The 22885-nt window shown below is 33.5% G+C and overlaps 3 protein-coding genes and 1 pseudogene across 3 annotated transcripts; 3 read left to right on the plus strand and 1 right to left on the minus strand.

Annotated features, from left to right (window-relative positions):
• Positions 1 to 1782: 1782 nt before the first annotated feature.
• LOC111314510 (transcriptional regulator STERILE APETALA-like) lies at positions 1783 to 5815 on the plus strand. The gene is made up of 2 exons (XM_022915933.2): positions 1783 to 1991; positions 4685 to 5815. The coding sequence occupies exons 1-2, from the start codon at positions 1788 to 1790 to the stop codon at positions 5777 to 5779; spliced, it is 1299 nt and encodes a 432-aa protein (XP_022771668.2). The 5' UTR covers positions 1783 to 1787; the 3' UTR covers positions 5780 to 5815.
• A 1136-nt stretch (positions 5816 to 6951) lies between these two features.
• On the plus strand, positions 6952 to 8723 carry LOC111314509 (desmethyl-deoxy-podophyllotoxin synthase-like; annotated as a pseudogene).
• Positions 8724 to 9929: 1206 nt separating this feature from the next.
• On the minus strand, positions 9930 to 11931 carry LOC111314508 (Tetratricopeptide repeat (TPR)-like superfamily protein). The gene has a single exon (XM_022915932.2). The coding sequence runs from the start codon at positions 11830 to 11832 to the stop codon at positions 10222 to 10224; it is 1611 nt and encodes a 536-aa protein (XP_022771667.2). The 5' UTR covers positions 11833 to 11931; the 3' UTR covers positions 9930 to 10221.
• Positions 11932 to 20576: 8645 nt separating this feature from the next.
• LOC111313518 (F-box protein SNE-like) lies at positions 20577 to 22387 on the plus strand. Its single transcript, XM_022914205.2, has one exon. It carries the CDS (start codon positions 21696 to 21698, stop codon positions 22203 to 22205), a length of 510 nt encoding a protein of 169 aa, XP_022769940.1. The 5' UTR covers positions 20577 to 21695; the 3' UTR covers positions 22206 to 22387.
• The last annotated feature ends 498 nt before the right edge of the window (positions 22388 to 22885 follow it).

A 22885-nucleotide genomic window follows, 5' to 3' on the forward strand; every position in this document is an offset into this window, starting at 1 on the left:
CTTGACTCGCTTCTTCTCTTCGCGTCAAATTAATGATGATAACTTTGTTCTTCTATCAAAGTAGCCAATTCCTTTTTCACAACTAGCTACCTCGTCCTTTTTTAAAATTAATAGTAGTATATTTGTTATTATAATTACAAGTACAATTAAGTAAGGTAAAAACTTAAAAGGAAATGAGAAAATTAGGGAGATTTACCTTTTACTTAAAAAGTACAATTAATTAATAATTAATATCCATCCTTTGGTTAAAAGATAATTTTGAACTTGCAATTTCACACTTTATCTCATAACTTGGCTGTTGGAGTTAATATTTTATACTTTATCCATATATAAATTTTATATATTATTAATGAATTAAATGATAATATTTTATTAATAAATAATATTAAATTTTAAAATAAATATATAATAAATTAATATTTTTTAAAAAAATTTAATCATTAATAAAATAATATTATCTAATTCATTTTATTAACAATATATTATCATCCCATTTATTGATAATATATTAAATATAAACTCTTTATATTACTATAAAAAAATGTTTTGTAATTATAATTAATTTTATGGTTATAAATTAAAAAAATTTCATAGGGATGTAATGAAAAAATCAAATATGACAAAAAAATGTATGTAGGATTTACCCAAAACAAAATAGCATTTACGTCTTTATATTCTTTGAAGTTATCTAATTTAAGCAAATCCCCATCATAGTATTATATTAAATACTTTTATTCACACTAGCAAAGCAATGAATCCAGTCATGGCTATTGATTTTTCTGGAGCTAATTTTTTAATGTCGCATAAGTAAAGAAGAAATTAAGTCAAAATGAGGGAGGAAAGGTCGAAAGTGGTTTTGACTAGATCTTTTCTTTTGCATATGATATGCAATCATATGTTGATATAAATCTTGGGATTGAGCTAGTTTAAAATTAAGCGTGACAGGTTTTGTCTCTCATCCTTGGGCATAAGAATAGGATTTGTGATGATTATTTAGCCATGTACAAAATAATTTCTTCCATAGATTCTATAAAAAAAAAAAAAAAAGGTCTTTTTTTTTTTTAATTATTATTGTTTAAGCAAAAAGATGGAGCCAGTGCGTAGATGCACATTGCTCTTCTCTCCTTGATCCTAAAATTTTTATGAAAATTTTTAAACATACCTTTTTTTTCAATCTTATGTTTATTTAATTGTACGAACATACTAAATTAACCCAAAAATTGAGGTAAGCCTGTGACTAGCTTTTTCAATGACAGTGTCTGAGTAGGTCTGTTAACAAATCCGCGGTGGCTACTCTTTGTACTAATCCCATAGCTTCCAAAGACACCTTTGATTTATATATATGTAAAGTTTTTTTCTTTTTTGACCTAAAAAGCTTTAATAGAGGATAAAAGAGAAAGTTGGAAAAGAGGATACACCTAGGAACGCACCTGAAAACACTGTGGAAAATCGAAAAGTCCATCAGTTTTCTCTTGTGAACCTCATACTATCTCCTGGCTGTTTCTGCAGGGCGGGAAAACCACTTTATTTGATGTATGTTTTTGTATGCAAACTGATAGATTGTGTATTGTTGTATGTATACACATATGTATGGATCGTAGCTTAAAATAAAGTGAAATGAAATTCTCCTATATATAAATATATATATCTAAGAATCCCAAACACCCTCTTTGGGGTCCCTCAATTCGTGTCTTTATCTACACTTTTTAGTCCTTGTTTCTCTGTAGCCCATTCTTTCTTCTCCTTTATAGCTTCTCCATTTTTCATAGCTTCTCCATTTTTCAGTGATGTCTTCTTCTTCTGTAGATGGCAATGACAATGGTGCAAGTAGAGGTGGTAATTTCGCAGGGCCTTCATTGACTCGTAGACGTGCCAATAACGAAATCTGGCCTGGGCCTTTTGTTGAAGATCTTGTTGTCCAAGTTGCCGTTGATGCTTCTCGTTCTCTTGGTCGGCTTTCCGCAGCTGCTGCACTTGTCAATGTGTTTCAGGTATGTTTTTGATCATCTTCAATTCCCCTTTTCTTTGTATATAATTTTTGGTTGATTTAAGGGATAGACTTGATTGAATTAGAGCATTCTTGATTGGAAATTTTTTTTTTTTTTAAGTATCATTTTTGAGTTCTATCAACTTGATATATTGTTACTGAAAATGTTATTTTGTTGTTTTCATTTCCATCTTCATAGCATTGTGATGGCAGAAAAAAAAAATCACTAAATTAAGAAGATAAGAAGTTATGAGAAAGGACAAAAACTTACTCTGGTCAAAAATATCGTTTTGAAACCTGAAATGTACTGTAGTTTTACAGATTATGGTACCCAGATATTGATTTCTCTTTTTTTTTTTTCCTACTTGAGAAATTCTATTCAATAAAAGAGAGCAGAGTGAACTGGCTTAGGAAGGGAACTGACTTTGGATGGGTCCATTTCTAACAAATTTATGTCCCTTTCGGACGGTGTAGTTTCATCTTGGCAATGGTAGTTATTTCCTTTTTACCAATTTCGAAATGTCTATTCTTGGACCTCTTTTTATACATTGAGGTGAGAGAGAGAGAGAGAGAGAGAGAGAGAGAGAGAGAGAGAGAGAGAAGAAAAAGGAAATATTTGGATGAAATTATTTTAGGTGAAGTTAATTAAGTTTTTTATAAAAATAATTAAATTAAAATTAAAATTCATAAATTAAAAGGTATCGAATTATAAAAATATGCAAAATTTAAAATATTAATGAAAATTTTATCATTATATAAATAAGTATAAGATAAATTTAAATTATAAATAATATTTTAGATTTAATTTTTTTATTAAATCATTTTAATAAACAACTTGACAACTTTCCTCTTTAAGAACTTTATATAAATTTTGTTCGCGGAAAAAGGCTCTTTTGGTTTTTGAATTTTCTTTTTCCCTTTCTTGTCATGATCCTTTTTTAAGCTGTAGAAATTCTTCCAACTTTTTTGAATGACCTTTGTTAGCTACCTGGTAAATCCATGGGATTCTTTCTTTCCTTATGCTAAAATGTAGGAAGAGACCTTTGAGGCTTCCTTTAATTTTTAACAGTGTTGGGAATTATGCATAGCATTTAGCATGATTTAAGGCCATGGTCTCTGTTGTACTTTGTATGTCTCTTACTTTGCTCATCTAAGTCTTAACATTTCTATATTTGGTTAGCATTGGATATACTGGAACCTTTTAGATATATATGGGAACTGTTGCCTGTTCTTACATATTTATACAATAGTTTAGGACTTCAGGTCTAGGTACTATTCTCTCTCTCTCTCTCTAGGTTTACAGCTTGCTTAATACTTCATGCTTCCATCCCATATATGTAGTAATAATGTCTGTCATTTTATGTGTCAACCCAGTCAAGCTAATATTCAATGTGAAAACATTCATCAAGGCTTTGTTTAAGGCTTTATGGTTCTTTATATCTCGCTACTTGATGGTTCTAATAGTGGGGATATCAGTCAAAAGCCAGCATGTGCAATGCCAAAAAGCACATGGAGCCCAATGCTGGTTTTTGAAAACTGATGTCCCCTTGTCATCTCAGAGATAAGGTCTTCTCAATTTTCTTATGCCCAGAGCCCAGTTGGTGACTTCTTCTTTGTTCTTTTCTTGTGTGTGTATATATATATTGAATGAATTTTTATATGATTCTAGATTCTCAAACTTCCTTAGAAACATTACCCATTTTTTTCCTCCAGTTTTTATGTTTACTGTTCTATTTTCTGTCAGAACCCTATCAAAAGTTAATTCAAAGACTAGTTTAGATTTTTTTTTTCTTTCTTCTTTCACGTGCTTTATTTATCAGTACTTACTCACCATTTATTAATAAATAAACAATCATATACTAGTACAACAATGAATTAATTAATGTTTAAAAGAAGGAAGGAAATCCAGTATTTTTATGATAATAAATCATGGTGCATGAATATAGTAAGGACCCAAATAACAAGAGAAACATATACTAGGAGGACTGGATCAGACTGGAGAAGGTATGTGGGATGTGGAAGCATGGGGTTTTAGGGACAACAGCTACCAGTCCCCCTCGTCTTTTTCACTTCCTTTGTCACAACTCTCATAAAACTAAATATAATCTTCCTCTAAGAAATTTCCTATTCTCTCATGGTCTTCACAAAGTCTTTCTCCTTCTGATTTCAAAGTTATTCAACCACCTGACCCCGAGGATTCTTTGTCTTTTTATTGCAGCAGCTAATTTTCTATCTTTGTTCTCTTGTTGGCTGGCTCTCTTTGAAACCAAGAAAAATTGGATAAGAGAATAAAAAAAGTATGAAATAAAAGGTTTTGAAAAGAAAAAGAACTGTCACTCTCTTGCTCGCAGTAGTACGTCTGATGAGGTCTTTGAAACACTACAAGTCTATGCTACAAGACAAGTCCAGTCAACGCTATATTTTTGGAAAATGAAAAAAAAAGTTGCAAATAACATAAAAACAAAACAAAACAACACCCATCTTCTTTTATTAAAAGCTTTTTTTGGCCAATATTTAAAAGCGCATGCCGGCCCCGATTTGTTGACTGGCTCTTATCAATTTTTCTTCCCGCTTTTATCTTTTGCAGCCCTAGATTTTTATACAGATTTTACGTGTATGCATGCATGAGCTAAAGATTTGTACTTTGGGAATTTTTTTGTTTTCTATTTTTCTTACGTGGAATTAGTTTGCATGCAGGTTTGTTCTACGTGGCATACTGTCTCTCGCTCTGAACAACTGTGGCACCGTCTCACAAGCGTCATATGGAGCCGCACCCACCCCTTGCACGACACGTGGCGTGAGGAATACATGTACCGTCATCGAACGGCTCAGAATTTTCGTGCTGGGAGATCATTTCATGTGACACTCCACTTGGACGTCCCAGATGGGCTGATGTGCCGTTGCCTCACCCTCTCTGACACCCACCTCGCTTGCGGCTTCGCTGATGGAACAGTCCGCCTCTTTGACCTCGCCACCCGCCTCCAAGTGGGCTCCTTCCACACCCACCACGGAGACCATTTGGGCCTCTTCTCACATGCCGTATCCGGTATTGTCATCACGGACCCCAGGCTCATTTTCGCCAAGTTGGATGGCGACATCCACGTGGCGATCATAGATGGGCAGCCGCAAGCGCGCAGGGCTCACATGGGCAACGTCGTAGATGACGGTGCATTGGTCGACTTCACCGGCTGTGGGCGCTGGTGGGTGGGCCTTTACGCGGGGGTACCTGGCCGTGCTTTCCACATTTGGGACGGTAACACCGAAGAGCTAGTCTACGTGAACACAACTTTGACTGACCCAGAAGCCTTAAGGGGGTGGCACATGTTGACTGAATTGACTGAAACTATAGGCCGAGTAAGGGTGACGAGTCAGGAATCGGTGGTGGCATGTACGAGCTTGAGATACATGGTTTTGGACTTGAGAAACCCGGAGTTCCCACTGCACGACCAGGAGAGTAGAAGAGGGCTTATAGTGACTTCCTTGGATACCAACAACGAGGCGTTCATGACGGTGGACAGCCGAGGGTGGGCTATCGTGCGCCGGGTGGATACTTTGGAGGAGGTGTGTAGGTTTAACACACGGCAGAGGAACGTCATGGGCTGCATGAACTTAGGGTACGCGCTAATTTGCGTCACGGGTGTAATAAGGGTGTGGGAGATAGAGCATGGGCAACATTTGTACAATTTGAGTGGGAACATAGGGGGAGTCAACGCTATGGTGGCAAACGACAGGCACGTGGCAGCAGCAAGCAGTGCCACGACGATACACCTATGGGATTTCGGTGCACAGTAGGGTAGAGATTTTAGGGCATGGATGGATAAGGGGCGATGAGAGGATAGGAAGGGGACCCTGTACTGGATGGAAAGGAGTCAGACAAAATGTACTTCGGAGAAGTGACATTGATTAAAGAGAAGGCTATTGTGGATTGGCGTGTGACACGCTTTTTCGGGGACTTTTTTAGGTTTTGGAAAAAAAAAATAGTGGGGTAGCGACAGAGAGTGACCCAGTGTTGACGACGGACTTAGGGAAAACTGGTTTAATTGGTACTGCTTTTGACTGAAATTAACAAAGGAGAAAAAAAATCAAAGCCATTTGGTTCCATAGCGCCCTCCTTTTTCTTTTAGAAAAAGGATGTATTCTTTATATTATTTGCTTGGGATTGTGAGTTTGTGATGAGCGCGGCAGGCATGCCATTTGATTATTGGCGATGGCCAGTTGCCGTACCCTAGCATATTTACACAATAATCTATCGGTTTTCCACCCAATATACAATATTCATATATTAATTATCTTCTTTGAAGTGGTAGGGACGTAGGGTTCAGTTTTTTTTTATTCTAATCGATGGCCAAACTTTTTTACAAAAGCTTGGTGGGTCGAAATTACTGTTTTATTTCTTTTTATATATTTGCTAAGCAGATGGTAATTAAAAAAAAAAAAAGTTTGGGAGTTAAAGTTAAGGTCTCGAATTTTTTTCTTTTATCAAAGTTAAACCAGTATTTCAACTTCACAGTAACTCTGCAATACAATTTTTTTTCCCACGTACAACCACATTTGTTTGACAGATGATTTTCTCATTTTTATAAGGAAATGGAATGAAAATACTCACTCAATTAAAATACATATATATATTTCTATTTGTAATGATGCTGACATAATAAATAACCACTAAAAAGCAATGATTGGATAGCTATGCCCCAAAAGTCGGAACAGTTTCAGGGTGAAATCACAAACAAAGAAACAAAAGCTAATTTGGACAGACATGCATCGCACAGTAACTAGAAAAGGTTCCAAGACAAGTAAACCAGCGATTCCAGCCTCGAAGAGAATTTTGCCTCGACTAAGATCTAAAATTAAAGGTCAACGGAGCCCTCAGTGATTCCTATGTATGTATGTATGTAGCAATGGCACACTTGATCATATGGGGGAAGAATCTAAAGCATTACAATTTCTCTGATTCATGTCTCAATCCCTGATGCTACTCCAACATGTCTTCTCCTTCCCTTTCCTACTCTTGTTGTTCATGCCTATGAAACAATACAGGAAACATTCCAAAGCCTACAATATGAAGCAGAGACTGCCCCCTGGGCCTTGGAAGCTGCCACTGATTGGTAACTTGCACCAAATGTTCGGCTTACTACCTCACCGTCACTGGAGGAACTTGGCTAAGAAATATGGACCCTAAATGCATCGACAACTTGGTGAGGTATCGGTTCTCGTTGTTTCATCGCCAGAAGCAGCAGAAGAGGTGATGAAGAAGCACTACCTAGTGTTTGTGCAGAGGCCTCAACTTCTTGCTGCCAAGATTATGTCTTATGATTGAAAAAGTATCGCATTTTGCCCAAATGGCAGTTTTTGGAGACAACTGCGAAAGATTTGCATATTGGAGCTCTAAGTGCCAAACGTGTCGAGGCATTGGGATCAATAAGGGAAGAGGAGGTCCAGAATATGATTGAATCCATTGCTTTGTCTGGAGGACAACATGTAAATCTCAGCCAGAAGCTATTCTCATTAAGCAACCACATAACTGCCAGGGCTGCATTTGGTTCCAAGTGCAGGGATCAAGAAGAATTCTTATCAGCAATAAAAAAAACTCTGGACCTGGCTGGAGGCTTTAATGTACCTGACATATTTCCTTCACTAAAATTTCTTCATCACTTTAGTGGGGTGAAGCCTACACTGGAAAGAATTCATCAAAAGGTTGACAAGATACTCACCAATATAACCAATGAGCATAAGCTGAAAAGAGAAACCACGAATTCTGCAGGCAATGTTAAATTAGAGGAAGATGATCTAGTTGATGTGCTGCTAAATCTTCAAGAGTGTGGTGACCTTGATTTTCCTCTTACAACTGAAAGCATCAAAGCTGTCATCTCGGTATGTCCCTATACGATATAGGTGCTTGTCATCAGTAGTAATCAAGTTCATCTTATCCATTTTTCAAACCAATTGAATTAAAACCTCAGGGTGCATCATACTAATATTAGTGGATTGACATATACGGACTTTGGCGCTAGCGTATTTTTTCTTCTCATTGCATTAGATTAATTTGTCCCTTATCTTAGCTTCAAATTGAAACTCCTTTTTTCTATTTCCAGGATATGTTTACTGCAGGTAGTGATGCTTCATCAACAACCACGGAATGGGCTATTATGTCAGAACTGATAAAAAACCCAATAATGATGGATAAGGCACAAGCTGAAGTAAGAAGTGTCCTCAAAGGAAAGAAGGAAATAAAAGAGAGACACAAAAGAAGTTACTGACTTGACATTAGTTATCAAAGAAAGTCTCAGGTTACATCCTCCTGCTCCCTTGCTGGTCCCAAGAGAAGCAAGAGGAAGATGTGAAATAAATGGATATGAAATACCTTGGAAGACTAGAGTCATCGTTAATGCATGGGCGATAGGAAGGGATCCAGAATCATGGAATAATCCTGAGTGCTTTAAACCAGCAAGGTTTCATAACTCTTCCATCGATTTCAAAGGGGCAAATTTTGAGTTCATCCCATTCGGAGCTGTTAGGAGGAAGTGTCCAGGCATCTCATATGGTATTGCAAATATCGAACTCCCTCTTGCCTTGTTACTGTATCATTTCGATTGGAAACTGCCAAATGGGCTCGGAACAACTTGACATGAAAGAGTCCTTTGGACAAGTGTTAAGGAGGAAGAATGGTTTGCACTTAATAGCCACACCTCATTTTCCTTTTGCTCCATTGTCCAAGCGCATTCAACGAAGATAGAAATGGACCTGCAAGAGAATTTCCAGGTGTCCAACCAGCGGGACAACTTGAAGCACCTCTAATGATTGTAGTCTTGTTGCATTTTTCTTTTCAATGGAAGACAGAATTAAATGCAGATATGGAAACATAAACTCCACACTTACCATGCACGGATAAAGGATAGTGGTAGAAATTAGTTCCATTGGAAACTGAAATGGTCGGCTAAATAGGGAATGAGCTAAAACTGGATTCTAATCTTTGATACTAACAAAGATGAGTCAAAACATATAAAGCATATAGAGGCTTGTTTGCCTGTTATTTTGTTACTGTCGTTAATTTTAGCACCATTCCATCCATTATTAGATAATACTTGTGGGATACTCTTTAAAACACACCAAAAAACAGTTCAGCTGACCGTTGATGGAGAACAACCTTGAACATACCTCCAGGTTGAACAACAAAAGCTACCATTTTCATCAAATATATAAATTGTTTAAGCTCATAGGGAGCTAGGAAGATATCAGATGCTAAAGGTTTGAGTCCTTAACTTGTCCAAAAATAGAGAAGCTACCTAGCATTAGGAACTTCATCATTGGCTGATCCACAACCACATCCTAGCTTGAGAACTTTAAGCTGGAGGTTTGTATCTTTACGCCTATTGGCCACAACTATGTGAACACTCATACACGACCAGATTGCATTTATTTCATCAATTGAAGCATACAAAGAAATATGGATACAATAATGATCTTAATTACAGGAAATTACTCAACTCATATTTTGCAATTGAATATGGATGTATGATAGGAAAAAAACCACAAAGCAGAAGGTCATCCATGTTATTTAACTAGCACTCATCAATGAGTAGAAAGTAGAAACTCCAAGATAGGAGAAAACCAGAGCTCAATGTGATCAATGCATTTGGAGCAATACTTAAAACAAAAGACTCGTATGCAGCTATAAAGCTACATACAAAGCTACATACACAGAGATGAACTAAGTGGCAATTTATTTAAGAGACAAGAATAAGTAAAGTAAAAAAGGTGATAGCATTAACCAAAATCTCAGAGAACCTAGGGTGTCCATATATATGGGGTGCAACAAAGGACCAACAATATTACAGCTCAAGCAATTTAACCAAAAATTCTCTGTGAAACTTGCAACATTGGAAATATATCGAAGACTCAATATTGGAAGATGTTATCTGAGAAACCATAAAGCAATAACCGGAAAAATGATCCTCATTAATAGACATATGCACAAAGAATTAGAAAAACATCTGTAAAAATTCTGTCTCTTTCCAACATGTAAAATATTTAATAAAATTAAACAGGGGGTGGTTTTTTTTAACTATCAACAATAGGTACCTTGCTATTGTTTTGGTACAGACAATAAGAATCTTCCTTCACTTCGACTAAACATAGTTGTCTTAGTGTATACTCTCAAATAAAACTCGATAGTGTCAACTTGACAGTATCCGAGCATTGAAGTTGGAGCACATGGAATTATACAAGTTAAATCAAAATGTCTTGTCCCCATTTTCTGGTTGGGAATTGATAGTTTTGGATTTATCAAATCCTCCTGGCAGCAGGTGTCTATCTTCCAGTTTTTTGCATAAGATCGTTGCCAATTGATTTTTACCACATTGGCAAAGTCCATTGTGGAGCTCAGATAAAGTACCAGAATCAGGAATCACTAATCTATCAATCATATCATTCAACACCTGTACTGCTCCATCAAAATCCTCATTCTTGCAAAAGGTAGAAATCAGCATATTATAAATGCATTCATTTGGATGACAACCACTCCTGAGCATGGTCTTATAAATCTGGAATGCACGGTCAGAGTTGTTCCTGACACACTGCCCACTAATAAGGGCAGAGAATGTTGAAGCATTTGGAACTAAGTTCTCCTTATCAAGTTCTTTAACCAGATAAGCAGCTTTCTTTGTCTTACCCTCCTTGCATAATCCCAGTATCAATGCATTGTATGTCAGTATATCAGCCTTAACTCCATTCTTTGACATGTCCTCACAAAGCCTGTTGCTCATCTCACTCTTACCTGCGAGGCTGTACCCGTTTATCAAAATATTGTAAGTTACAGTAGTTGGGGCCACATTCAGGGCTTTCATCTCATTGAAAACCTTGTTTGCTTCATGTAATTTCCCTTCCCTACAAAAACCATTTATTAGGGTGTTAAAAGTAACCACATTTGGATGCACTCCATCCTTCCCCATTGAGTTTTTAAGCTTCACAGCCAAGTTCAAAAGACCCTTGTTACAATACCCTGCAATCAATGTATTGTAAGATGCAATGGTAGGACTAAAACCCATACTCTCCATCTCTCTTAACAACTCCATTGCCTTATCAAGTTTTCCTGACTTGCAAAATGCATGAATTACTATATTAAAAGTGTATACGTTGGGAGAAATCCTGCAACGCCACATTTCTCTGTAGAATCCCAAAGCAATGTCCACTCTATGTAAATCTAGTAACGAGCTCAAATATAAATTACATGACTTAACAGTTGGCAAAAACCCATAATCCTTCATTCGAGAAAAAGCATTAGTAGCATTCCTAAACTTCTTCGAATGTGCATAAGTCTTAAACAGTAAATCGAACACACGAGGAGAAGAATCACATATCCGATAAGAATACAGTATTGCATCAAACAACTTAGCTGGCAATTCCAATGAACCAGACACAATAATACTCCTCAAGACCGATTCTGCTGATTTAAATTTCTGGCTTTTGGTGAGAATGTGGAGAATCATTGAATGAGTTTCAAGGGAATGTGAAATGGGGTTTTGAGTTTTAACCCAATTGAAGAACTCAAGAGAAAGAACATGGTCCTTTTGAATCTTTAACAAAATATGCTTAACTCTAAATGGGGTTAAGTGGGTAGACAAAGCATTAAGCTTATTCCAATCAGAATGAATGAGGTGGCTATGAGCAACATTCACAAAGTCAAGGTCTTGACCTCTGGGTACAGGGATTGTCCTGAAGGGTATTGGAATTGGATTCCAAATCCTTCTCCTCGAATTCCCATCAGTGAAGGGTTTTAAAGAACTGGGTTTTACTTTAACAGAATCAAACAAAGTTGAGAATCGACGACTTGACAAATTATTCATGAAACTACCAGAAAAAAAAAAAAAAGGAAACTTGCAATCTCAGTGTTTAACAAAAGGAAAAGAAAATGGGTAGCTTAAATTTTTCTTAATCACCTGAAGATCACCGTGCTTTGTTGAACGCAGCTAATGAAGTGGTGCAGGTTCCTGCGCTTTCCAAGACCCAGTTTTTCCAGACTTTCAGAGTTCAGGAAATGGGGAAAAAAATGGAATGAAAAAAAAGGCCAAAAACAAGAGTGGGGGGATGGACTTTGAGTTGGGTTTTCATGGGCTTGTAAAGTTTGCATTTTGAAGTTTAGTTACTTCTAGTGGGCTTGTAAAATTGAAAATAATTTGTGATATTATCAAAAAAAAAAGTTTTAAACTCAAATAAATTCTTTTGCATTTAAATGAACTTTTAATTTGGATAAAATAATAAAAAAATTCTAAACTTTATCATTTTATTTATATAAGTTTCTCTATTTTTATTATATCTAAATAAATTTTTAACTTTTAATTTATAGTCAAATAAGCTCTTTAATTTTTAATTTGTATCTAAATAAACACTAAATAAACTCTTGACATAATTTAATCTTTTATTTAAAATAAAAATTTATTTCTATAAAATAAAAATATAAAAAAGATCATTTAAAAAAAAACAATTTAAGAATTTTTTTAAAATATTTTAATCTTTTTAATTTTTACTTTGATCAATAAAAAAAATATCAAAACTTTAAACTATATATATATATAATAATGTTCTAAATTCGCATGTTAATACTTATTTTACAATTTTTTGTTCTTGATTTATTATTTTTAAAGCTTCAGGCGTAGGATTTCAACTAGATTTGCTACATTCCTCTTATCAAATTTTTTTTTCCTTTTACTTTGGCACCTATTATGATTTCTTACCCTTTAAAATATAACTAATTAACTCCATACATATAATACAAGGTATCATATATAATAAAAAAACGTTTACATGGACACTTACATGAATATCTTCTCTTCACAACATGTGAAATGATAAAACTTAGATATTTAAATTAAATAATTTTAATTTTTGTATTTACACTCACTTTTAACAGCACTTTTTTTGCTTTTTTTTTTAAATAGCTCTTTTTTTTTTATAATTTAAAAAAAATTTTATGGCTTTAGATGCATTATACAATTTCTTTAGTAGAATGTCAGATAGATTAAAGAGATTTGTGTACATCAAAGAAATTAAGCATTTTACTAATTGCCACTGAATATTAAAAAAATTTCAAATAATTAAAGTCTAAATACCAGCATTTTTAAAGTTTTTGTACTGCACAAAAATAAGTGTAGTTAAAACTCAAAATTTTTATACTTTTTAGGTCATCAAGTAGTTGCTAATTTGATCATTGTCATAAAGTTTTTGGTTTGACAAGGATTGATGAAGGGCTGATCAATCGATTCAGCTCCCTTTCACTCGGGGACGAAACTAGTTGGCAGGCGGGAGTCATGGCACTCAAAAAATTTTGATAACATTATAGCATAAAATTCGGCTCTTCTTAATATAAAACTCAACTCTCTTTCTCAACGTATTCTGTCTAGATATCAAAAAATGCTAGTGAGCAGTTACAGCTGATTAAGTGAACTAGTAAAGTTTTGGTAGTGAATCTGAATTAGAAATTGTCTAGAATTGGGAAAAATACATTAAGTAATAGTTCGTGAAAACCATGAAAGATCATCGGTGTTCTTGGGGAAGAAATGCATATGTAAAGCCACCCAGGTTTCTTCCTAAACTCCTAGTTTCATACAGCTTTATCTTGTCTTGTTTCTGCCACAATTTCCTCCGTTCAAATCTTGGCAGTTAGCTATTCTATATTCCAAAATATTGAGATATTAGCAGACAAAATTTCAAGTAAAAGAGGATTTTTTTACATGCATTAAAAAAAAATGTTGTTTCTCTCTGCTATTGATCAAGATTAGCAGTACCATGATGATAGGCAAAATTCTAGTTTTAAAATATGTTTCATATTGTGGACTTGAAGACAAAATAATTTCATGATGGTTCAAAATTTTCCTTAATCCATTCTTTACAGCTAGATTTTGGTCTAAATCAAATAAATATTGCTCTTAATTTCTTGAACCCTAAACACTATATGTTGTCACATTAATGCCCAACCAACCAAGCACGATAAAGACTAGTCACATGATTAATTATTTTTTTCTTGTCAAATTAAAAGTCTCCTCATGCCGTTAGTAGGAAACAATTATGTTAATATATATATTTTTATTTAAATCATATCACTATAATTATATTATTAAAATTATTATTAAATTTATTAAAATAAATATTTATTACTAATTATTATTTGTGATGTATAATAAAAAATTAAAAATTTTTCAATAATAAAATTACATATCTTAAATGAAAACAAAACAAAAACATGCGACAAACGTGAATAGTGGAATAGTCATTTTATATATTTCTTTTTCACGTTATTCACTCCAGTTAGCTTATTTTTATAGTTACAGTTAGGTTGAAAGGATCACATGTTCCCTGGTTTGGTTCAAAAATAAGGATTAGAATACATATTCTGTGAGGCGTGGATTCCTTGAAAAGGTAAAATTGAAAATCTTTGGAGGGAGTGGGTATTTGCAATTCCTGTGTTTGTGGAACTAGTTTTAAATTATCAAATTTCCAGCGTACCCTCTTATTCTTAATCTTCCTCTATCCCTGATAATTGTTCGCCTATCCCTCTCAAATCTCTCATCTCTCTCATCTTTTTCAAGAGAAATCAAAGCTTCAGGTGAAAGCATTATAAGAAAATGATGTATTAGCAACAGTTTTGTAGTAATCTTTCATTTACAAATGTCATTAACTTCTGTATTTTTATAAAACTTAAAGTGTTTATTATCAAAACGCTATTAAATATTTAAATAACGACATTATTACTTATAAATGTTATTAAAGATAAAAATTAACAGTGTTTATCGATTAAAACACTTTAAATAATCTTTTCTAAAAAATTAAAGTGATTATACGTCTTAAATAATTTGCTCATAAAAAATATAAGCGATTATTGAAGGCGTTTTTTATAAAAAAAAAACACCTTCAATAATTTTTTAAAAAAATTGTAGAAGATTATTGAAGGTGTTTTTGACCAAAAAATACATTCAATAATCTCTTTATCAAAATTTAAAGGGATTATTGAAGGCACTTCTTTTTTAGAAAATGACTTCAATAATCATTTCTAAAAAATTTAAGATGATTATTGAATGTATTTTTTACCTAAAACGCCTTCAGCAATCTTTTTTGCAAATAGTAACATTTTTTTTTAAGTAAACGCTGCTATCGTAAAAAAATGACGTACTTAAAATTTTTTTTCAAAATTTAAACCCCCTCTTTCTTCTCTATAATTTTCTTTCTTTCCCCAGCTTTTTTCTTGAAAGAGAATGACGAGAAAAAAAATTCAAATCAAGAAGATTGACAACGTAGCAACGAGGTAAGTGACTTACTCAAAGAGGAGATAAGAACTTTTCAAGAAAGCTCATGAGCTTTCCATTCATTGCGATGCTGAGATAGCTCTTCTAGTCTTTTCAGCCATTGGAAAGCACTTTGAGTCCTCCAGCACAAGATTGCTCTCACTTATCTCATATCTACATGTGAATGCTTTGCTTTGATTCTTGCTCTATCTCTGTTGGTTTAATATAGAAATCTTTGCTTACTATTCGATTTAATGTGTTGAATGTGCTTGGGTGAGTGTGAGAGGAAGTGAGAAACGTAATTGTTTTTAAAAAAAATCTTTCGAATCAAGAGAACTATATAAAAGTATAAATTTATGATAACTGAATGTACTTGAATCTTATATTCTATTACAAAAAGAACTTCTTTTAATAATTTGTCAGAAGTTGAGGGGTTTTGAGGTGGGAGGCCATGGTTTCACATGAATATCTGTATGATATTTGTTGATACTTGTTCATACTTTCTTGAACCTTGTTTAAGCCATATTTTATTACTAATCAGCTGTCTTATAAAAAGTTTATGCTTTCCATATATCTTTTCTAGTGCAACTTAAAACACAAACTGATATTTTACCTTTCATTTTTCTTGTCAAAACTTGATCTGCTATCATTTTCATTTTTTCTCCAACCAAACAGCTTTTAATTTCGATTTTCTTAATTGAATCTTGTTACAATTTTAGGTTTCCTACACTTTTTTTTAATGTTCTTTAAGATTTTCATAATGAAATTTACAAATTCTCATGATTTCCTTTTCAAATTTTGTAAAATTCACGTTGAACTTAAATTTGATTTCAAAATCGCATGCCTGACCTATCTTCAGTCTTTTGATCAAAACTCAGTGAATTCTACCTTGATTTACTTTAATTTTTTTCCTAGATTCCTAATTCATAAGGCTATAATCTAGTAAAAATTTAGCCTCAAATTCTATCTATACAAGTACAGTTAAATCTTCAAAATTAAGGCTAAATCCAAAAGGCAGAAATAATCCTTGCATGAGAACTTGATGAATGATGATCCTCTCTCCTTTTAGGTGTTCATTTTTATTCTCTCATACTTTACATTCTTAGTTTTACATGTTTACACAATATTTTTTAATTGATTGCATTTATTTTCATGAATTCATTTGGTGTTTGGATAGATTTAGTTGTTAATGTTCTGTTTTTCTTTATTTTAAGTGTCACTTGAGTTACTAGTTCATTAAGCTGGTTTTTCTTTATTTTGCTACTATTTTCTTGTTGAATTTTGTAGCAAACTTGATTGATGAATTGTAGCAGTTGAAAGGTGTATACTATAGACTTATCAACTTGGATTGGTTCTTTATACTTTTTTCAATTACTTTCTAATGATTTCATGATACAATTTTTGATACTGCTAAGTCTAAAAAAGCATTGATCTCTATAGACACATCTATACCATCAGTTCAAGATACAGCATAGTTGATTTATTCATTACACAATTTGTATTTCCCTCTTGAAACTTTGTTGCGTGGTAAACTTCATGGAATCAAATAATCTTTATCTCTTTCCAATGCAATCAAATATGAACTTGATTGAAGATTTATCTTTCAACCTTTCATATATTCTCCTTCAAATTAAATGGTACTACATTTCAAGTCTAGCAATTTCATAATGATATATGGAAAATGAAAGAACTATGATTATGAAAGGCATTTTCGTGAAATGCACTCAGAGAAGGAGTGTACATCATTTTGCCTTGTGCATTTATCTTGATCATTGACCAAAAAATATATCTTAGTTTGTTGCTTTGGTTAAATCTATTTCTCTGTTATTTCTGTATGTATGTAACAATGAGATCTTGTATATCTTCCTTGATTTTATCTTGTATTATAAATTTTATGGTACTTTTTATAGCTTACCTAGTGACATTTTTCAATCAAGATGGAACATGAAATTGTGGAGAATATAAATAAAATGAACTGTGATGCATTTCTAATGGCACATTTTGAGGTTCCTGAAGAAATATTCTCTTTAGCAATTAAAGCCAATAGGAGGAATGGGCATTGTAGGCTCCATTCAAAGCAAGTGCGACTCATTCCATGGAGTATGTTGATGGGCAAGAGGAAAACAAATGCAAAGTGAAATATTATTGTATGTATTAAACTTTGTGTTACATGCATATTGGAATAAATTATGTATTTAGATATTTAAATATTTATAATATTCAATTTATGAATTTAAATTCATTTTTATTTTTTTTAACAAATTTTATTTAATTATAATAAATATTTAAAAAAATTAAAAAAAGTAAAATTTTTTATTTAGCGGCGTTTGTATTTAAAAATGCCACTAAATGTTGAATTTAGTAACATTTGTATCAGAAAGTACCGTTAAACTTAATGACATTTTTACTATAAATGTCGTTATTTTTAGCATTTAGTGACGTTTTTAAACACAAACATCGCTAAATTAGCAGCATTTTTTTTATACAAATGACATCAATTTAACGACATTTTTATGATAAAAATACCACTAAATTAGTGGTGTCTCAAATATACAAATGTCACTAATATAACGACATTTTTTAGACAGATACAAATGCCTCTAATATAGCTATGTTTTTTCAAAAATATTGTTATTTTTTACTACGCGTGTATAGGCATCACTCTGAATGATATTTTTCGCAAATGTCGTAAATCTTTTAATAGCGTTTATAAACGTCGTTAGACGTTAAAAAAAAGGTCACTAAAACCCTAAACCTCTGTAGTGAAGGAGTGAAAAAGGAAGAGAAAGAGAAGAAAATGGAGATATGTGAATCCTCCATGGAAGGAGACGAAAAGGAAAAGGGAGACTTTCACAAGTTTTTCTTTTCAAAATTTTTTTTAAATTTTTGGAGATAAAAAATAAGGATGGAAAACTAGGGTTGAGGGAATTTTGAATATTTAATTATTTGTTTTTATCTAATGTCATAATCTATTGTTGCCAATTAAACATAAAAATAAACTCAAAATACTTTTTTTATTCAATCAAACAATAAAATATATATTCAATTTTATTTTTTTATTTTTTATTTTGTCCAAATATTAATTTTATTTCTCTTCTGTTCTACCCTATTCTACGGACCACATCTACTGGTAATTCTTTGGAAGGCCTTGAGCAGAAATTGAGAAAGAAATTTGCTTCAAAAAAGAGTGAAAAAAAAAGTGCACATGAGTTTATCAAACAGTAAATTTTTGTCAGTATGTTAATATCAGTTTGTAAGTTGGATTAGAAGTTAGAAGTTTCCTACCAAAAGTAAGCCATAAAACAAGGAAAGTCCAACCAAATCTCTTAACCCTTTGGAAGAAGAAAAACCCACAAAGAAAACGTACAACCAGTTCTAGCTAAAATCTCAAAACAATTGAGTCCTCTCCGTGATAGATCACTTCAAGCTAAGAAAGCAGTTAGGGGAAAGATGTCATGTATAGCATTGATTCAGAACCCTACTGGCTGTAATTTCATTGTTTGTTTTTCCAGGCCCTATTCTGTTCACCTTTTATCTCCTTGTTTGTTTTCTTTACATTGTTTTCCGTCATTTAAATTTTCCTGTATGGATTCAATGCAATCACCTTGCTTATTAGTTTAAAAAAATTACTTTTTTAATGACATCAATCCTAATGGGTCCTTCCAGCATAAAACTACAGGGAGAACCTGACCATATGGATACCTTCAAACAGATAAATTTGGTTTGGGTTTTTTACTCTTTGTTGAAAAGTTCTGGGTTTTGTATGGGAGTTGTTACCCAAACCAAAGTTAAGACATCTTGTCTTAACTTATAAATGACACAATTACCTAGATAGCTCACACAAATAGAAAGTGTATAATTTTTTTATTTAAATATTAAACTTTTAATTTCAATTATCAATTAAAAAAAAGAATCCAAAAATACTAATCCAGTTAGCCATATATCTATCTACTTCTAACAGTACTGACCCACTTTCAGTCTCTCAGCCCTCACCAAGTGGTTGAGTTATATATAAATATATAAATATATATATATATAGTTTATCGTCCAAAGATTTAGAATAAATATAAAGGGTGAAAAATTAATTGAGTGAATCGTAAATTTGATGGTCCATGTGTGTAATGAAGTTGTACAGTGTTGCAGAATGCAGATGGATGAATGGAATAGGGAAAATGGTGAAAACTCTCATGTGAAATGTTGACCAATTAGCCAATGTTTTCAATTTTTCAACGAGTAAAGAACAAAAAATGATAGCGTTGGGAAAGTGAGTGAAAACTGAGAACATTTTTGCTCACTTTACGGGTTTCTCCTTGTAGCCTTGCTATTATCAAATTCCTCCCACAAAGAATAGGAAACAGTGGCTGCTCAAATGAGTCCAACACAACACAGAACAAACCTCCACCGTTAAATACTCTTATTTGTGGGGTTTAGGACCCCAGCCTCCACACTCTTTTTCACAGAGCAGAAGAAAAGCATTTGTAATTCAAATGTCAATTTCAAGCCCTTTATCTTAATGATTTTTTATTATATGCTTTCTGTCTCAAAGGGACTTGGGAGTTTCCTTTCTGGGGCAAATTCCAGCCCTCAAAAGACAACCAAATGGTTGCCTCCTCACCTTGATCTTAATGCTCTTCTTTTTGCTTTGGTTGCTACCCAATGTCTCATTATTACTTTTAGATCAAACATAAGATGCTTTGCTATAACTTTTTTTGGTATCCAGTAAAAGAAACTGTTTATATACTTAGGTGCAGTTTATTCATATGGATTAAGGATTTTTTTAAAGTATTTATTTATAATATATATAATTGTTAACAAAGTTATTAATTTTATTTATGAAAAAGGAGTTAAAAAAAGATTTTTTAAATGTTTTCTTTTTCAATCTTTAAAAATGTTGATAAACATTCTATGCGGCTATGGAGGACATGCATGAGATAATGAATTTGTATCGTGAAGCTCCTTTACCACCAAAAATCTGAATTTCAGTTTTTTTTTATACACAGACAAAAGAAGAGCCAGACAATGTGAATCTCGCCAAATCCTACTGCATGCCTATATTTCTAGTCCTGCAGAGCCAATAATTCTGAATTTGAACCGACTATCTAGATATAAAGTGACTAAAGGTTCGTTTGGACGGTAATGAAATTAATTTTATTCAAATTAAAAATTATAATTATAATTATAATTAAAAATTTCAATAAAATTTTTTTATAAAATAAATTTTATTAAAATTATTATTTAAATTTAATTAATGATACAACGAGCTCAACCCAAAGCTAAGCAAAAGATGAAGTGAAGGGAAATTAAGATACCAACAGGAAAATATGTCAATAGCAATGAGATCAGCCAACCACTCTTTGGTTTCTGCCTGTTGAGGATTCAAAATTTCTTTTCTGGGTTCCAGCTGTTGAGGACTCTTTGGTTTCAGCTTGCTTGGATAGCGATTATAGGTTGCTTCCAGCGGTGTTGAAATGACGTATTGGTTTACATTTTTCTTCCTCATTTACTTTGATTCTTTCCCTGGAATCCATAGCCCAAAATGTTTGAAAGAGAAAATGTGACATCAAAGTTTTTGCTTTTGCACCCCTACCCTATACAAGCTGGGCCTCACACATTTCACATTAGGCTTTCTATAACTATTCCCCCTACTTGGATGGTCCAATCTGATCAAATAGTGTCTATAGGCAAAAACAAACAACACAGTTGCAGACCATCTATGATCTATGAATGTAGCTGAAGAAAAACAAAATCCTCTGCCTCATCACAAAAGTTACGGGATTTGCCACGGCCCTGAACCTGAACCCTTTGAACCTAGAAAAAAAACTCTTTGAAATAATCAAACAACAACAAAAACAACAAAGTCGAAAACGATATACGAAAGCTATCGAAGAAAAAGGCGCAGCATCGGTTCCAGTTCTTTGCCTTGGCTCTTTTCCCTTGGCCCCTTCTCTCCTCTCGATACCCTATCTCTCTCTCTCTCTCTCTCTCTCTCTCTCTCTCTCTCTCTCTCTCTCTCCCCCTCATTTTGACTCCCTTCAACTCATGCACACTGTATGAAAAAATATTTTCTCCGACATGCAAGTGAAATTCTTGTAAAAATTCTAACAATTCTTACCAAATACTTTATTATAGAAAATGAAAGAAAAAACTTTATTTAAATTGTCTCAACAACCCAGAAAAGAAAAAAAAAAAAGAAAATTTCTCTTTCTTTCCCTGTCTTCAAGTCTGTCTCTGTGTCTCTTTCGCTAATACAATTTATACAAACACTCTCTTTTTCTTTAATGTCCCTCTCTCTCTCTGTCTCTAAAGTCAAATCCCTTAAACTTTACGTTACACCTAGAGCACTTCTCCTATATATGGAACCCACCATTTTTTTTTCCATTAATTTCCTCTCCACGCTAGCTCTTGTTCTTGTGGCTCTGTTTGCTTAAACAATGGTACAACACCACCACCGGAACCGCCTCCGTCAGGACCAAGAGACAGTCGAAGAGAGAAAGGAAAAAAGACCCAAGTTCTTCATCAACGATCACGTAGACATCCTCGTAGAAATACTCAAACGCCTAGACGGCCGTTCCCTTGGCGTCGCCGCCTGCGTTTGCCGTCTCTGGTGCTCCATCGCTCGCAATGACTCTCTCTGGGAAGACCTCTGCTTCCGCCACGTGTCCCCTCCTCCTTCCAGCGTGCGTTCCATCGTTGTTGCCCTGGGTGGCTACAAGCGTCTCTACATGGTTTGCGTGAGACCCGTGCTGAGCCGACTCGGACGAGTCAGGAGGGCTTCTTGGACTCGCGACGAGGTTCAGCTCTCGTTGTCTTTGTTTTGCGTTGATTGCTACGAAAGGCTTGGTGGCGTTGGTGGAAGTAATAGTAATAGTAGTAACGGGAGGCTCGTCGGCGAATCGTTACCGTCGTCTCTAATGTTCCTTTGCAAGCCCGTGAACGTTTGATAATTCGTCGTCTTTTTATTATATATATTTTCAATTTAGTAATATACCTCAAAATGAAAACCATGATAAAATTCTTTGTAGCTTTTATTATTTTTTGTTATAATTATTTGCGAATTGTTACTCGAATTGTCATTAATGAAAAATAAAAGGTTTTTTTGGGAATAGGCACTGATTTCATTTTCCAACAAACAGTAAAACATTGCTGCCAAACAATAGCAACAAATTATGAAATTACAATACAAAAAAATATCTTTGCTTAGACCACATCTTTCACATGACTCTCTATTATCAAAAGCAATATTCTTTAATCCAGCCAATTTTATTTTGACAGCACTAATCTTTTTAATGGCATATATACATAAAGGATTAAGATCGATTTCTAATAATGTGTTTGGGTTTGTAGGCTCAGGATAAGAAAAGTTTTTTTTTTTTTTTTTGGTTGGCTTGAAACATGATAAAGTGTGAAATTAAGATGGCAGTAATTCGCATGGTTTGACCGTACTATCTATTTAACACATGTTGTATTTTTTTGTTTTTTCTTTTTTTAAAGATAAATAAATTCTAACGATAATAATTTGAGGGTTTGATTAAATCTTATGGATTGATTGAAAACAAATGAATTTTGTTTGTTAAACGATAATAATTTCTCTATTGGTTTTTCTGCAATTAGCATCAAAATC

This window comes from Durio zibethinus, chromosome 23, assembly GCF_047325235.1.
Source record: "Durio zibethinus cultivar Kanyao isolate XHJ-2024 chromosome 23, ASM4732523v1, whole genome shotgun sequence".
NCBI classification, from domain to species: Eukaryota; Viridiplantae; Streptophyta; class Magnoliopsida; order Malvales; family Malvaceae; genus Durio; species Durio zibethinus.

Coding starts and splice junctions, on each gene's coding strand:
- LOC111314510 (XM_022915933.2), top strand. CDS start 1,788: ATGTCTTCTTCTTCTGTAGATGGCAATGACAATGGTGCAAGTAGAGGT. Junction 1,992..4,684: donor CACTTGTCAATGTGTTTCAG/GTATGTTTTTGA, acceptor GTTTGCATGCAG/GTTTGTTCTACGTGGCATAC.
- LOC111314508 (XM_022915932.2), bottom strand. CDS start 11,832: ATGAATAATTTGTCAAGTCGTCGATTCTCAACTTTGTTTGATTCTGTT.
- LOC111313518 (XM_022914205.2), top strand. CDS start 21,696: ATGGTACAACACCACCACCGGAACCGCCTCCGTCAGGACCAAGAGACA.